This window comes from Crotalus tigris, unplaced genomic scaffold (assembly GCF_016545835.1).
Source record: "Crotalus tigris isolate CLP2741 ecotype Arizona unplaced genomic scaffold, ASM1654583v1 scf7180000018585.330925593:3314079, whole genome shotgun sequence".
NCBI lineage: Eukaryota > Metazoa > Chordata > Lepidosauria > Squamata > Viperidae > Crotalus > Crotalus tigris.
The window spans coordinates 2218364-2235017 of NW_024097088.1; the positions used below are offsets into that span (position 1 = coordinate 2218364).

Sequence of the window (16654 nt, forward strand, 5' to 3'; positions counted from 1 at the left end):
GTTCTCTCTCCAAAATCACTCTTTCAAAATATACCCCAATACAATTTAGGGCACAAGAATAAGCAGAAAGTCTTTCTGAAAGGGGAAGGCCAAAAATGTACTAAACAACAATCCATCTGAATTTTTTGTTCCAAGGAAACAAGAGAGCTGAGTGATAAAAAGTTTAGGAAAATACTCAGGACTTAATCAGTAAGTAATTCAGTGTGCTTCTGGATATATTCCTCAACTGAGGCAAGAAGTAGCACAAGACGTATACACTTCCATTTATCATTCCCCTATTTGCAAAATTACCCAACCACACAGCAAACATCTTGGCTGTGAGTCATGCAGCCTGGAATCTCCACCCTGCTGTTTTAACATTTAGTCAGCTGGACTGAAAAATAAAGACCTAAAAACAAATGTGTGAAGCGAGGTACAGATGCTGAAAAAGAAATCAGCCTTACATTTGTTTTCGGTTGTGAAAACAAGTGGTTGGCAGAGAAAGAAAAAGGCAGAGCTATCAAACTTGTCAAATGCAACTGAGAGGGTCTAACTAGGTCTGTCAAGTTCACTTATAAGGCAGGAAAGTCCATGCACTTCTGAACTGCAAGGCCAGGGTTAGAAACGGGGCAGGAAAAGGATGGTTATTGGCCTACACAATGAGCCAGGAGTTGGAGTTAAGGGACAAAGCTGAAATTGGGCTCAGGGACAAGGAAGAAAGCAGAACTGGACAGGCCACACAGCCCTAGGTGTTTCCTTCCACAGCATTCACAAGTCAGAAACTGATTTTTTTCTTCTAAGCAACGGCTAACAAAATGGGATCTGCCATGAGCTCAGCTGATACCTGAAAAAGGACTCACATTCTAAATTTGGGGACAATTTCCACAGGCGAAATACTCCACAATCCGTGTGAGTGATCATCCTCATTGTGGCAACTTTGAAGAAGAGCCTATCTGCTTTATACTGGGAGGAAGGATGCCTGGGCATCTAGAGGCCATCCAGAGACATTCACGTTCAAACATGGAGCTCAGGTTAAAGCAAAACTGACTCTACCCAGACATTCTGCTTTAGGAACCAAAAACTGTAACGCAGCAAGGCAAGGCAACCTGGGTTTCCTTCCGACCAAAAAGTCGGGATCCAGGCTAAAATAAATCTTGTGAAATAAATCCACCCAGAGATAAGGTGCTTATTTCTTGCAAAAGAAGGGAACAGCAAGCTTGTTTTTTTTTTCTTGTTTTTTTTTCTTTTTGTCCCCAATCTTATAAACCCTTGGAAATTCTGAGCCCAAGTTCTCAAATGAAAACAAAACACAGGGCTATATACATGCTGCTGCAAGAAATGGAGACACCACAGCCTGAAAGAGGGAAAAGAATGGAGGTTGAACCTTACTCCAATTAAGGAAGAAGCTACGAGTCTAGGAGGTGAGCAGCATCAAACATGCACTGGCAGCAGGTGGCTCTCCTCCTCTGCTGCAGAGAAAAAAAGGGAGAGGGGGTGTAAAAAGCCTCTTCTCCCAACGTAGCAGTTTGCAACACTTGGTTCCCATCCCGTTTAAGAAAACGGCTGGCAAACATACAGCACGGACAAATATAGACAGACAGAACAACCTTCCTACAATCCGGGCAGGTGGCCGGGCAGGACAGTGCTTACCGAGCAGAGGGAGCAGAACGGGGTAGTTGTAAGGCATCACATAGAGATTGACACAGGTCAGGCTGGTGCTGGCCTTTAAATAACCAAAGGGGTGTCCGAGCTCGCTGTATTTTGCGCTGCTGCTCACAAATACCTGGGGGGGGGGGAAAGAGAAGGGGAAGGAGGAAAATTAGACACACCGGGTGGAACAGAGCGTCTTGGTTCACTATTAAAAAAGAAGCTGGAAAAGAAGCCAGGTGTGAATGGTCTCTTAAAAAGTACTCCAGGCTGGATGCTTGTGAGATAAAACATTTGCCATATTTTATACAGAGGTGACTGCTGCTTCGTGTCCTTTCAGTTAAATTTCTGATTTTTTTCTAGTGAACCGATAGCAAACTTTCCCAGCACAGTGCATGACACACGGGCTAAACTACAACTCCCAAAACACCCACTCAATGTGGCCACTGATAGCAAGGGGTATTGTGCTCCTCTGCGTCCAAAAAGGATCAGATTGGGATATATATTAGAACAAAAGTAGCCTGGAGAGTTTGTTTCTCAATTTCTCTTATTTAACCAACAGTACTACCAAAACATCACTTCATCATGCTAAGACTGGGGCCCCATGGAGCTTTCTAATCGTGGTTAGGCTACAATCTTTCATAATATAACCTGACAAACAATTCTCACATTATCCGTTGTCATTCATATTAACATAAAAGACAAATACGGCTTTTCCTGAATTCTGGAAAATTCTGGACCCCCGAAGAGGATCTTAATTTCTTTTTGCTCTTTTAAACTACATTTCTGGAGAGTTATGTTACAGTGACCAATAAGGCTGAACGGGGAGAGGAGAAGCTGCAGAACAGTCCCAGGACCAGGTAGAAAACGATAAAAAACATTCTCTCTTCCCCTGCAACCACTATAGGTAGTAAAATGAAGTTTCCTGCCAATCCACTAACATCCTTACCACTCAGCAGCAAGCAATTCCATGCAATTTGGAGTTACCTGTGAAATGGATTATCGCAAGAAGCCTGCCAGCTGGAACTGTGAAATTTCAAGAAAGGCTACCACCTGCCTGCTCAGAATAGCATGGCTGGTCTGAATGAAAGCAGCTACAGATACTCTCTCCTCCAAAGTCTTCAATTACAGTAAGAGCAATGAGGATTGAACTGGGGTCCCTCGATGGGTTAACCAAGGGCTGCCCAGCAAAGGGCCAGGCTAATGGGATCGGTTTGGCTATTTCCAAACTTTTTAAAATCTGTACAGTTAAGTATCTGAAACACAGATCAGGCAAGTACCTGCCAGCAGACGTGAGACAACTTCCGTTCCAAGATATATTGCGTTAAAGGCGACGGTTCAAGTTCGTACTTGTCAAATGGCAGTTTATCAATCACCATGGGTTCACAGTCCACACAGGAGAACCTCACCACCGGATGAGATGTGCGAGGGGGCTGGAAAGGACGTAACAGCGGAGTCAGAAGTGCTGCAGAAGGTTAAGTCCCAACCCATTCCAAAAAGTACTTATTGCTATCATTTTTAGCTTAATTCAACATATTCAAAGGTTATTCCAGATTTTTTACAAGGTTCCTAACAAAGCTCTATGAACAATTATAAAATGAAACAGCCCCTCAAGTGTTTTAAGTAGGTTCAAGGTCCTTCATAGGGGATGTTTAACTATTTGAAAGACAGGTTTGCAGGACCTCCAGGAGATGGAATGGAACACCTCCACTACGATGCTGTCTCAACTACAGGGCACAGAATTCTTAGTATCTTACATACCAGCGTTGGAGAATTCTGATCAGGCCAAAAAGATTCGGGAATTGGCCAATGGCCAACTGGCACCCCCGTTTTAGGGTTTGGACGCACATAGATGAGTTTATGACAGCTGTGCCATGGCTGAGAACCAAAGGAATTGATAGGCCTCGTGGCATCAACCAGTCCATCTAAAATCCAAGGGAAAACAGTACAGTAAGAAACATACAACACCAATAAGCTCTTCAGCACAATGAGCAGTTTTGTCTACACTGGGACAATGCAACAAAATAGGGATTATAAATATTAGCACAACTTCAGTTTAATATATGGGAGTGGGGGAGCAGCCATCCAAACTTAATTTGTGTCAGTTCAAAGTATTAGGGGTCTAATGGCCAGGTCCCTGTTTGAAATCAGCAAAGATCCTTCAACTAAGGTCTACTAAGCTAAGGGTCTACACAAAGCTTTAACTGTACCTTCCCCAATGTGAGGAGGATCTGGTCCTGATTTTTCAAAATTAATGACCACACCACTCTGAACCTTCTGAGCAAGGGACTCTAAGCATTGGTTCAACATGCGCTGTGTCCGAACACAATATGAGCGCCCTGGAATAGAAAACAGGAAACAGGCAGGTTTTAAATCAGGCAAGTTGCGAGAAACACGTTGCAGACTTAAGAACTGCAGGAAGGGGGAAGCTGCATAATTTCATTTAAAGGTACTGAAAAAAAAAAACTGAACTTGGAGCTTTTTCAGAATTAAAGCTGAGGGTAAATTTTATTCCCATCTGATCCCGTTCTGGAAAAAGTTCTATCTGGAAAAGGGAAAGTATGGTGACAAGAGAGTACAATGCACCCTTGTTGACAGTATGTAGAGGTGGTTTTTAATTCTATAAGAAATGTTTCTAAAGTGGCTCTCCCTAATCATATCTCAAAAGAAAAGTGCTTCTACAGCTGGATGGCAAAGTTTTATACAAAGAGTCTTGAATGTTCATGATGCTTCTTCTTGAAAAACCAAAGACAACATCAGTATTGTGAGTATTAACAACATGGACCTTTGGATCAATCCAATCTTTGTATTTCTCCCACAGCGTGTTACAGTGAAGTTTGACAAGCCCTTCAAAAGGGCAAGGTGTACCAGGAGATTGGAAAAGTATAAAATCTTCTTCATAAACTCAACAAGGACTATTGCTTTGGAGCGGCTGTACTAATGTTCCCCAAAAGCCAGCACAGACTGTGGGGAGAGAAAACCCAAGGCGCGACCCACAAGAGAGATGCATTCTCATCAACTAAAGTTCAACCTTGTCTGCCCGGGCTAGAATCTCACACGATTTCCAAAATCCTGCAAAAGCTGGCTACCTCCAGTGACTTCACACATCTGTGTGATGGCAGACTCATCTGTGGGAACGCTCCCTAGCTGCTCGGGTTCCACTGAAGGGGCTCCGGGCAAGCGCAGCACAAGGGCAAACAGTCGTTGATCCCAGCGAAACGGTTCTTTGGTTAGTTCGCTACCAGGCAGGGGAGAATTCAGAGGAAGATGGAGCTAGAAAGAAGAAGAGGAACATTTTAGCAAAGAGTCTGCTAGGACTCAACAAGCAAAGGTGACCAAAATCAGCTTCCTGTTGGGCAAGGCCCACTGAACAGAGACTGGTTTCCAGCACTGGCTGTTCTGGTGAAAGTACCAGAGGGTTCCCTGTAGACTCGGCCAGAGATGAAACACTCGGGGAACCTCACGCAAGATTTCTCTTTGCAGAGGCGTCACACTCATTGTGTGCAAAGTTTATGGCACAAACCTAACGTCTCCCCACGTATGGCTGGGAGAGTCCTGCTTGAGAAACTGAACCCAGGCAGAGCAGACAATATTCGGCTAAAAGAAACAAGATCTGACTCTCTGGCAGATTCCGACATTCTTATTTTCTCACTGAGTAGCTTATCTTACAGGTTTGTAACAGCCTGTCACATCTCTGAGGATCGCAGAAAAAGGGCACCACGTGAACAAAATAAGCAATCCTGCATTTTTAATAAAATATTTGATTTCTTTATAAGAGAATATGAGCACAGGAGAGTGTTAACATTTTAACAGCAAACGCCACGTTCAGAGCATAGCAATTTAGAAGCCTATCTTACCTCCTCTTGAACGCCAGAAGTATTTGTCAGCTTGTTTCCATCTGTGATGGTAATTAAAATTGACGGCTCCAAAAAAAATGGATTCCTCCCCTACAGAAAGGAACAAAATGCCCAAATTAACACCTTCAAAGAGTCAAAGGTAATGCGTTCATAGCTGAACTTAACCAATCAACTGAAATTAACCCAAGAAGAGTCCTCACCCCAAGAAAAGAGGAACAAAAATACTGAATTTTTGTTTCTGGCTAGGAGGGGGAGGGGAAGATTTCAGCCTCCCTGGACAGGGCAAGTGGATTACTCCATGGAGCCCACAGAATTGATTTTAAGCACACAGTAACGGCTCTGGTCCATTTCATGGAAGAGCTCTTAAAACTTCTTCAGCCAATGAAGCGAGGGAATTCAAGGCCAGCATCCATTACCTGCCCGTAGTTGTCTATTCCAGAGACTAATCTGTTGAGGTTCAGCAGGTCAAACGATGATCGAAGTGCCTGCCCCAGGGTGGTCAATCCTGACGCTTGCAGGTTTTTCAGTTCATTCATGAAAGTGGCATGGTTTTCCTTCCATCCAGCCTAAAGAACGAGCAAAGGCCACATTTACTTTGTGACTGCCAAGAAAAATGGCTTCAAAACAAGTCATTATTGTTTACTGAATAGGAAAGTGTGCAGGGAACAATTCATTCAGGTAAGCACGGAATGAGCTCAGCCGCCTGAAGGATTTTGGCTCCAGGCGAGCCCTCCACCTTCCCCCACTTTACTGCAAAGGCAGCCTGGTCCACCCTACTTTTCTGCCATTTCAGTGGTTGGCAGCAGCTGCAGCAGCATCTTTCAGATCTCACTCCAATCGGTTTAATTTAAGTGAATGGCTACAAAGAGCCTTTGAATCAACGCTAATCTTTTAGAACTATTACATTTGAATTGCCAAACATCACTGGGCAGGGAACATCCGCCAAATAAACAGTCCTAGAATATTTTCACCCCTGGAAAAAACAGTAATAGAACAGAGGAACTTTTTCCCAGTTTTTTTTTTCCTGTGGCAAAATTAAGGAACGCAGCCAGATTGTTATACGTAGCCTCAGAATCACTGCACGTTCTTTCACTCTCCGTGAAAAAGCTCTACTGACATCACTCAATTTCTTCCTTAGCCTCTGCCAGGTTCAGCACGTAAAAATATTTTTTTTTGTACACAGAAGCATTTTTTTTATTATTCCAGAGCTAAGTTAGTTATCAAATAGATATGAGGTATGACTGCAAACCCACTGTCTCCAAGAAGCATGTCTTCTCAGCATGCCAATCATGAAACTTTTTTAAGCTTTTTTGTTCTCAAAGAACAAAAGAAGCTTGAAGTTGCTGTAACATTTGCTAGAAGGTGGAAACATTACAAAATATCGGGGACAAGCTTTTAGTTGCTGCTGTGACCTCATCCTTCCACACCCTACACATCACAATCTTTCTTTCAACTGCAGCTCTGTTTAAGATGCAGAAATCGTGACTGAGGAGCGTGCCTTAAAGCTTTGCAATTCCCTGCCACCCAATTATAATCTTACAAGTTAGGTCTTTGGGCCTAAAACATTTTCCCAATAAAACTCCTGATAAAGGCTCTGCTAAATGAGCAGCAAAATATCCCCAATATGAAGGCAGCTATTAGTGGCTTAACAAAAACTTAACTCACTAACCAAAAGCCACCCAAATAAATGCAGATATATAAATATCAACTTTAAAATTCAGCAGCTTGATAAACCGTTACTCTCTGGAAAGATTGTTTTAGTTTAAATACTAATCAAGTTAATACACTATTAATACTAATCAAGGCAGCAACTTAATACAAAAATGTGTAGAGTTTCATTTTAAGCGCTGGGCAACGCACTGCAAAACATTGATGAAATTAACATAGTTTGTGTTTTTAACCCACTGTTAACGTTTTAGTATAAGACCCACCCAGCTAAGGAACAACAGCTAGCCAAATGTAGCTGATCTTGAAATGCCAAGTCAGACACGGTTAGCACTTTCCTTGGGGACCACATTAGACCCAAGAGCTGAAAAGTGGCTCTTGAGAACTACTCCACCTCTAAAATGATGATACCAAATTACTGCATTTTTCCCCCATGGAACAGGCGTGGCAAACCGAAGGCCACTTTTGTGAGAGCTATAGAGATAAGAAGTGGTGAGATTCAGGTGTTGGACCACAACATCAGATCAAATTGTGGCTCAAGTTTACTCAAATTTATACAAACACATCTCAGCATATTTATTTGCAGCTATTAAAAATCTGAGTAACCACAGTCTCTGTACTTGCAATATTCTAAATACATCACCTATGTCCAGATATCTGACACCAAGTACACCATATTATACCAGGGAGGTTACTTGATGCCACACAACCTCAACAGAGGCTGGAAAGTTGATATGAACACAGGACTTCTAGAGACCAACTTCCCTTTTTCCCTCCTTCTTAGAGCACCCCCCCCCAAAAAAGTGACGAATAACCTGCAAAATAATCAAAACCTGAAAAATGTTCTCTCAAAGATTCGGCCTGAACAGATAAAAATTGAATTAATAAATGTATTTGCTCAGTCATGAATGTATGAAGGCAGGATACACTGTAGACCACTCCTGATCCAAGTTTTGGGGTTTGTCTAGTTCAGTGAAAGAAAGGCCAGGAGGGGACATGATAGGAACGTTACTTGAGGGGCTGCCACAAAGAGGAGGGGTCAACTTATTTTCCAAAGCACCAGAAGGCAAGACAAGAAGCAACGGATGGAAGCTAATCAAGGAGAGAAGTAGCCTAAAAATAAGCAGAAGTTTCCTGACAGTTTGAACAATAAACCAGTAGAACAACCTGCCTCCAGAAGTTGTGGGTGCTCCATCACTGGAGGCTTTTAAGAAGAGACTAGACAGCCATTTGCCTGGAGTGGTATGGACTAAAAGACCACCAAGATCCCTTTCAACTCTGTTATTGTTATTCAATGCTAGCTATTTGTCTTTTGTTAGAATCAATTCCTAACAAACTATAATTCACCCTTTTAAATAGAAAAACAGCCCTCTAAATCCTCTGCTGCAGCCTGACAAGAACGTCTGTTAGAAGCTGGAGCCCTGCAAATGAAGAGACATCAGGAGTTCCTTCCATCAGAGAAAAATAACCACAGAGGTGTGCCTGAAGAATGGCAGACTGAAAAACAAAGAGGGGCTGGCACCATTAAGTTGGCAAATTGCCAGAAAAGGTTCTCCCCCCCCCCTTTATCCCAGAGGGCAGCTATGGGGCCTTGTGAAGATTCAGTTTTTATTAGGTCTCGATGCACCGAGCAGCTGTAAGCTCTCTAGATCTGGGGTGTCAAACCTCGGTCACTTTAAGAACTGTGACTTTAACTCCCAGAATTCCCCATGCATGGCTGGCTGGGGAATTCTGGGAGTTGACGTCCACAGGTCTTAAACGTGACCAAGGTTGGACACTCCTGCCCTAGACTAACCAGATGGCACTCAGCAATCAAGCACCCAAAAAAAAAAAAAAAAAAAAAACCATTGCTACAGGGAAATTTTTACCCAATGGCTCTTGGTACACGGCGTCCTTTGAAAACTTGCAACGCCAAGTTTTGCAACCTTTCATTAAAAACACCACACCCCAATGGAGAGACAGACAGGCCGTGGCAGCTGAGTCGAGGAACAATGCAAGCCTTCCACATCATGCCTCCAAAGGGCAGAGAGGGCAGAGAAGGAAGACCTGCTGAAGAGGTACAGGGAGGTGTTGCTCTCTGCAAACAGATTAACATGAACAAAGGATTTAAGCCAAGGTAGTCCCTGCCTAAGCCAGCTGGAAAGATTCTACCACGAATCGTGTACAGGAAATTCCATCTTCTGCTCACATTTTTAACATACAGGCTGAATCATAAACGCTTTAAATAATTTAAACAATATTTAAACTGGACCGTTTGATCATCTGCAATCTTCCTCTGCAGGCCTTCTCTACAAGTCATCCTCGACTTACAACCATTTGAAGTTATAACACTCAAAAAAGTGACTTGGAACCGTTGCGGCAGCCCCAGGGTCACGTGATCAACTTTCGGATACTTGGCCACTGACTCATCTTTATGACAGTCGCAGCATCCCAGTGTCCTGTGACGTCCTTTTGCAATCTTCTGGCAAGCGAAGTCAATGGGCAAGCTAGATTCCTTTTATAAGGTCATTTTATAAGGCAAAACTCACTTAACTGTGTCACTTAGCAACAGAAATATTGGGGCTGAATTGTGTTCGTAAGCCAAGGATTACCTCCACCTGCTAGAAATGGTCAGAGAATGGTGGGCTACAACAATTTGTGTAGTTTCTGCTCTTAATGTCCACCCTTAAAGGCCTGAATTTAACAAATTAGTCCTGATAACATTTCTCTTCACTTGTGGACTAAAGCATTTTGCTGAATTTCCTTCCCTCCTCCTTGTCCAAAATCAGTGATTTGGGAACAACTACTAGAACGAATATACGTGTCTCGGGATAATGCTGCAGGATCCAATCTGGGCCGGTCACTGGTTTGTCTTCCGAGCTTTCGGACACATGGTCTGAAGATGGGGGTCCGTGGTGACCGGCCCAGATTAGACGTTGCAGAACTGCTAGAAGACAAGACAGTGTATCCCAAAGAACCCGTCCGGGCCAGAAGAGCTGCTCCTCCATGATGCTTTCACCCTGGTTCTGTTTCCCGGTACCCAGGAAATTGTTCTCAGAACTTATTTTATTAGAGTGAGAGCGATCGGGAAAACTGCACTTGTGACGGAAGGTTTAACAGTCCCCGCCGGCTGCAAACCCCAGAGAATCCCAACCCATGTGGCGATGAGGTTGAGAAGAAAAAGGGCTAGTGTTATTTTTTAAAAAAACAAGACATAGGCAAAGACAGAAGACCGTATTCCTAATACCTAAAGATAATTCTTCTGCTCTTCAGGAAACCAACATTTAGTACCGTCCTAGGTGAGATTTAATCTTCTCAAGCAGCAACCAAAGTAAATGTGCATTAAATTCTTTCAGAAAGTCAATATATAGAAAAGTAATGTACAGTTCTCAAACAAATACTGCAGTGTCTTAAGAGGGGGATGAGCTGCAGAATATTAGCCTTTTCAGTAGCTCCCCCCACACCCTGCTTCAGATTTGACAAGATGTTTAAAATGTATTCTATCAAGTTAATTTATTTTTATCTTATTACACCAATTCTAGAGTTGCCCTACTTTTATTTTTAGAACTACCACAGCCAGGTGTTATAAAGGTGCAAGGGATACTGAAATTAACATGTTTTGGTTTGAGTGTCCAGAGATGGCTAAATTGCTCTCTGCAGACGTTAAGGAATGCCTCTCCAAACACATTTTTCAAAATTAACTCAGTGATGTGAACTTACTCCTGAACTATCACTAATTCCATCTAGGGAGTCCACATGCAATTCCACATCTGAGGACAGCTCATTCCCAAGTTTTAACAATGGCTCGCAACTCACTATATCTGATGCCACCACCTTTACAAGTAGAAAGGCATGTATTTTTGAGGAGTTATGAAACTCTCCAAATTAAGTCACACGTGACAGACTTTGTGTTCCTCGAGAAAGAAAACACCGATTTGCCACGAAGGGTTAAAGATATTAAATTCCATTTTCAGCTGCCACTTACATCAAGAGTGTCTTACTCCATTTTGAGGCATAAATGCCTGTAGCTTTAGAAAAAGAAACAGGAAGAGTCATCCTGACCAGAGAGTCGAGAGAACTTTCCGATGACAAGATCCGGAGACGAGCCAGAACAAGTCTTGCCAGCAGCCAGCTCTTCAGAGCAGCAGCAGCAACGGATGACGTAGAAAGATCCGGGGGTGAGAACCAAACTAATTCAGAGCACCACATGCACAAGTTTGCATTGACACAATTACATGCAGCCGAATGCAGATGTCTCCACTGTTAACCTTTGCAAAGGCCTTCAGTTGGGTTTCTGGGGATCGGCTGCTTTCACCAACTGTGCGGTTTCTTCCATGGCCCCCTCTATTTCTCTGCCATGAACTGCTAAGGCTCATCTGTAGACATTTTTGTTCTGCAGGACCTGCTTCATCCCCGTTTTAAAAGTTTCATTCAACTTTTAAAATTCTGAAGCAGTCCACCAGAAGCACAATGTTCCAAAGGGAAGGGGGAAAAAAAGAACAGAGCTTCAACTAGAGAGAGAAGAAGTTAAAGACCATGGACTAGTTTTTTATCCAATCTGGAGAGAGCTACAAAAGGATACTTTTGCCATTCAGGCAATGCAAGGCAGAAGGACTACTCAGAAATACTGATATTTTTTTTCCTGTAGGCATTTTAAAATTCTATCTAACTCTTATAGAGATGTAAAACCACTCAGGGAAACCAATGCAGCCCTGCAATATTGAAGTTCAATTGCTGGGCCGTTCCAAATGTTGGTACAGATTACAGTATTTTTGGCACAAGCAGATAATGAATTCAAGAAAGTAGATATGAAGACGGGGAGAGTTGCTTTTCTGCTTTCCAAATGCTTGTTTATGACACAGGATTCCCCAAAAGTTCTAAAAATCCAAATAGCCTTCAAAATACAAGGTGCTCCGTTTCTATTGGAAATGCAAAGACAAAATTCATGCATTAAAAAAATAAATCGAAGAGCAAAACTTAAAAGCAGAAACTAAAGACCTTTTCACCATGTTGAAAATTATTGTCTCAACCCACCAAAATATAAGATGAGTCAACTTTGAAGGGCAGCCTAAAAACTTAGGAGAATGGCTACAGATTGCATACCTATTGGCTACCTACATTGCCAACCACAAATAAAGCATCTGCTAAGAGTATTTATAGCTCAGGGTTGAGCTGTGGGGCCCTTGGTGGTCTCTGAGTTTGGTTGTTTTCTTGCAGATGTTTTGTTACCCAACTAGGTAACATCATCGGTGCTAGCCTTTACATCTTCTGGTTCACTTCTTTCAATAACGTGGCCACAGGATCACAACTAATATTTAATTTAGCAGCTAATTATGACTTTGTTTGTATATTGTGTTCACGTTTGGTCTTTTCCTTCTAGTTCCACCACCAACAGCACCAGAGACTTTGTTAACAGGCTTTGCAAGAAATTTATTCTCAATCCTAATTACAGGATTGGCAGCCCAATCTGGAACAAAAGTGCCATTTCAGTATCTTTGGTGTGCTGGGAGATCACTAGCAACCTCAATTTAATAAGAATTGGTGCAAAAAAAAAAAAAATTAAAGAGGACTGTTTAAGAACATGGGCAAAAAAAGAGAAGTGTGGCTGAGGTCTTTTCAGTGTTTAAGGGAGCTGATTGTACTTTTTAAGTGTATCGGGTTTCCAGGAAAAGTAGAAACGCATCCCTTGGTTTCCTCAGTTCAACTTCAGCCATGGGCTCAGTAGGTAGCCCTGAGCAACTCACTTTTTCTGACTCTCAATCCTTCTTGAAAGATGAAGAATGGCTGTAAAAATAACAATGCAAACAATAGTGAAAACTTCTGAAAACTACAAATATATTACCGTTTCCAGAGTGGCAGGAGTCCCTTTGACTAATTCGTCTTATTTTTTGCTGACAAGATAAATACATCATTTTTTAAAAACGATTAAGAAATCAAGAACTCTCAGAGTGTATTTCAAAGAGAGCTACTGAAACGGGCAATTATTCTTGGATACATTTTCAACATGTTTGTGTTAAGGAAATAACAAACAGATGCATATCTGTAACTGAAATTGTAACAGTAGGCAATCCTAGTTGTTTGAAGCAAGCCTTAAGGATACAGAGGAAATTGTTTTCTCTGAAGGCAAAGTGGAAAAAGGCAAAAGACATAATCGTCTCTCCTCAGTCGATGTCAGTCGAAAATGGAAGCTGAACTTCAACTAATTTTTGACCATTCCCCGATCAGTTCACAGTAGAAAAGCAAGTGGAACATGCTTCTGCATATTGTTCCAAGAATTAAGGATAAATTGTCAGTTCAGACTGCATTTTCGCTAAATTGCATAAGTCCAGAACTCTAAGATTTTGTAAATGCTACCCAACAATTGTTTTATTTTGGTTCTTTTGAGAACATGGCCAATGGGCAGTACAGCAGCAGTTGAGATCCATTTTTATCAGAACTCTTATTGCAACACTAGCAATTTTAAGCTTTGTACAAAATGAATGTAAAAATGAGCTCCTAACTAGGGAATCCTTTTCTCAGAAAGAGAAAGCAAACTTTGCAGTGGATCTTCAATCAAGGAAACCGAAAGAAATCCACAATACTTAAGACTGAAGTATGATAACAATTTGTTTATGCAGATCAAGGCAGGATCAGCAACAAGGAAATTGAAAATTGGGAGGAGCAGAAATTGAAGAACTTTCCCAGAAACAAACCTGAGGGATGACAGATGTAAGGGGGAAGGAAAGCCACAGGACCACTCTGGGTCTTCTTGTTCCCTCTATTAATGAATCAGCTGGCTGTCAGAAGAGATGGAGAACACCGCAGGCCTGAAATGCAGTTACTCTCTGGAAGTGAAGGATGTGGAAAGGAATTGGAAAGCTTTGAAAAAGTATCTAATCAGGAGCTCCTTTTAAGCATGATGGGAGACAGATTGTATAGGTGCTTGATTGCCATGTAAGGGTAAAACAGGCCCCGTCTGGAGACTAATATCTACTATTGATTTAAAATGAAATTTAAAAGTCATCCTCATTTAGCTCAGAATTTAGGATGGTGGAAGAGAGGGGAAGGATATAATTCAAGGCAAAAATTACTTGATAGTATCAAGAAACTGTACCCTCAACCAAGTCGCGCAGAAGCCAGATTATGCTTCCAAGCATCTGTAGGGAGTCTTATTAAAAATGCGCTTTTATGATAAAGTGTTGCTGTTCACCAAGCACACAATGAAAGACCACCTTACGGGAAAAAGGTCAGAGAAATTTTGGACTTTTTATCTGCAAGTCAAGCTTTCCCCATCTGAAGCCCTGCACTCTTAAGTCACAGCGAGGAGGAGATGCCTTGTATGGAAGCTCAACGGAGATGCTTGAGGGGAACAGATGAAGAACCTGTGTTTTGTATGAATACAGCATGGACTCCATGCAGGTAAGTGAAGGAAGGAATGCACGATCATTTGTTTGGTCTAGTGGTTAGGGCACAAGGGTAGAAAGCAGGAGACGGTGAGTTCTAGTCCCCCCCCCCTTTAAGTATGAAAGCCAGCTGGGTGACTCTGAGCCAATAGTTCTACTCCTGCCTTACCCACAAAAGATGGCTGGTTGACTTTGGACCAGTCCCTCGCTCAGCCCAACCCACCTCGCAGGGTTGTTGTGGGGAGAACGGGAGCAGCGCACTGGAGGTGTTTGCAACCTTGGGTTATTTATAAAAATAAAGGTGGGATAAAGATAAACGTGTGGGGACAGCCAGAGAAGGCAAAGACCACAGGGAAAGGCTTTCCCGACGAATTTGAATGTTCCTCTTCCTGGGGTGGCTGGTATTATTATTCTCATTTTTTAGACAGAATCTAGCCCGAGGGACGAGCAGCCTCTGCCTTCTGCATCCAGAGAGACCCCCCCCCTCCACCAGGCCAGGCTCATACGGCTGGAGGTCGCCGCGCCGCGCTCCTCTCCCGGGGACGGGGGTCGTGTGAACGGCTCCGCTGGGCCCGCGATCGGAGCGGCAGCCCCCTCCCCGGGGGCGAGAGGGGAGCGAGGGGGGAGGCGGAGGGCCGCCGCGTGGTGCGGGGCGTCCGGCCGGCTCTCCTCCTCCTCCATCTCAGCAGCGCCCTCAGCCGCTCGCTCGCCGCCGCCGCCTCCATACAAAAGCAAAATGTCCGCCGCCATCTTCGCAGGCTGCGCCCCGGGGCCGCCTCGCCGCCCGCCTCGCCCCCCCGCGGAGGGAGGGGAGGGCGATGGGGAGGGGGCTGCCCCCTCTTCTCCCCCCCCCCCGCTTACCTTGATGCAATACGGCGCCTCGTCGAAGGTGACCAGCATGTACCTGTCGCCGCGGCTGGCCGGGTCGCGGGCCCGCAGCTGCGGAGAGAGAGAGAGAGAGAGAGGGAGGGGGGAGAGCGTGAGCGGGGGCTGAGGCGACACGCGTGCGGGGCCGGTGTACGTGTGAACGTGTTTGGAGGGACACGTCAGGCCCGCCGGGGAAAGGCGGGCGGGCGGGCGCGGGCCCCACCTTCATGAAGAGCTCGACGGCGCCCTTGGCCACGTCCAGGTAGCTGGTGCCCAGATACGCCCGCTGGTTCATGGAGGCGGACGTGTCTATGAGGAAAAGGAGGATCGGCATGGTCCGGGCGAGCCCCGCGGCGACGGGCGAGGGCCCCGGCGGCGGAGAGGCAGCCGCCTCGCCTCCTCCTTCGCGATCCCCCACCAGCTGCGCCGCGCCCGCTCCTGCTGGCCGCCCCTGCCCGCCCCGCCGCCGCTGCTCCGCCTGGGCGACCCTCCGCCCCGGCCGCCGGGAGTCTCTGAGCGGCTCCCAACTTCGCTCGCTCGCTCGCTTTCCGCGGCGGCGGCGGCGGCGGCCGGACCCGCCTCTGGGGGCGGGGCGACAGGTGCACGTGACCGCGGCGGGCGCCTCATTGGCTGCCGATTATGCCCAGATTTGCATAGCGGGGCGGGGGCGCGGACCTCGCTGCGGCAGGGCGGGGAGCCGGAGCGGCGCTCGAGGGCCTGTCGCCTTCGGGGGAGGGGAGATGATTGGCAACCGCGGGGGCGGGGCCAGGGACAACGCGGTGGCCGCTCCTCTCCGCAAAGGGGTCCGGGAGCGGGAGGGAGACGGACGTGGGTCGGGCTTGGTCTTGGGAATGCTTCCTTCGCAGGGCCCTCCACGGCAGCGTTCTGCAGCTGGGGCCTCTTTTTGCTCCCGCGGATCTCTAGGGCTTCTCCTCCCGAGTTGGAGGATCCGAAGCTGCAGCCCTTCCGCAGTTGCGCCCCTTCTGCTCCCCGAGAGGCGATCTCCTCGGGGATCGGGCTGCCAGCGGGGCCCTTCACAGGCCGCATCTGCTGGGGTCTCGGGGCCGGGAGACACACAGACCACGGCTGGGGGCATTTCGGGGGTGTTGGCTTCACACGTGCCAATCCACATTGCCAACCAAGCGAGGCTGGATTCTCTTGCCGTGTGAAACATAAACCACGGGTTAAGGGGGGGGGTCGGTGGTCTAGCATTAGCCCACCCGAGTGCCTGGATCCAGGCTTGGTCAAGTCAAACTCATTGGGACGAGCCCGACACCG

The 16654-nt window shown here is 45.3% G+C and overlaps 1 protein-coding gene across 6 annotated transcripts in view; it reads right to left on the reverse strand.

The window, feature by feature from the left end:
• The window catches only part of LOC120313171 (integrator complex subunit 6-like), a 30242-nt gene extending 14307 nt beyond the window's left edge, over positions 1–15935 (reverse strand). For 3 of the 6 annotated variants that reach the window (XR_005558075.1, XM_039354755.1, XM_039354754.1), the window contains exons 1-9: positions 15600–15931; positions 15371–15448; positions 5900–6049; positions 5484–5573; positions 4716–4899; positions 3837–3965; positions 3388–3551; positions 2907–3059; positions 1630–1762 (exon numbers count right to left, since the gene is read on the reverse strand). Coding sequence is in view for 5 of the 6 variants with exons in the window: in XM_039354755.1 (XP_039210689.1) it covers positions 1630–1762; positions 2907–3059; positions 3388–3551; positions 3837–3965; positions 4716–4899; positions 5484–5573; positions 5900–6049; positions 15371–15448; positions 15600–15710 (1192 nt within the window). In the remaining variant the exon portion in view is untranslated. Of the gene's footprint in view, positions 1–1368; positions 1449–1629; positions 1763–2906; positions 3060–3387; positions 3552–3836; positions 3966–4715; positions 4900–5483; positions 5574–5899; positions 6050–12871; positions 12912–13819; positions 13952–15370; positions 15449–15599 lie in introns of all 6 variants that reach the window. The other 3 variants (XM_039354756.1, XM_039354757.1, XM_039354758.1) reach the window with 3 other exon arrangements.
• Positions 15936–16654: the final 719 nt, after the last annotated feature.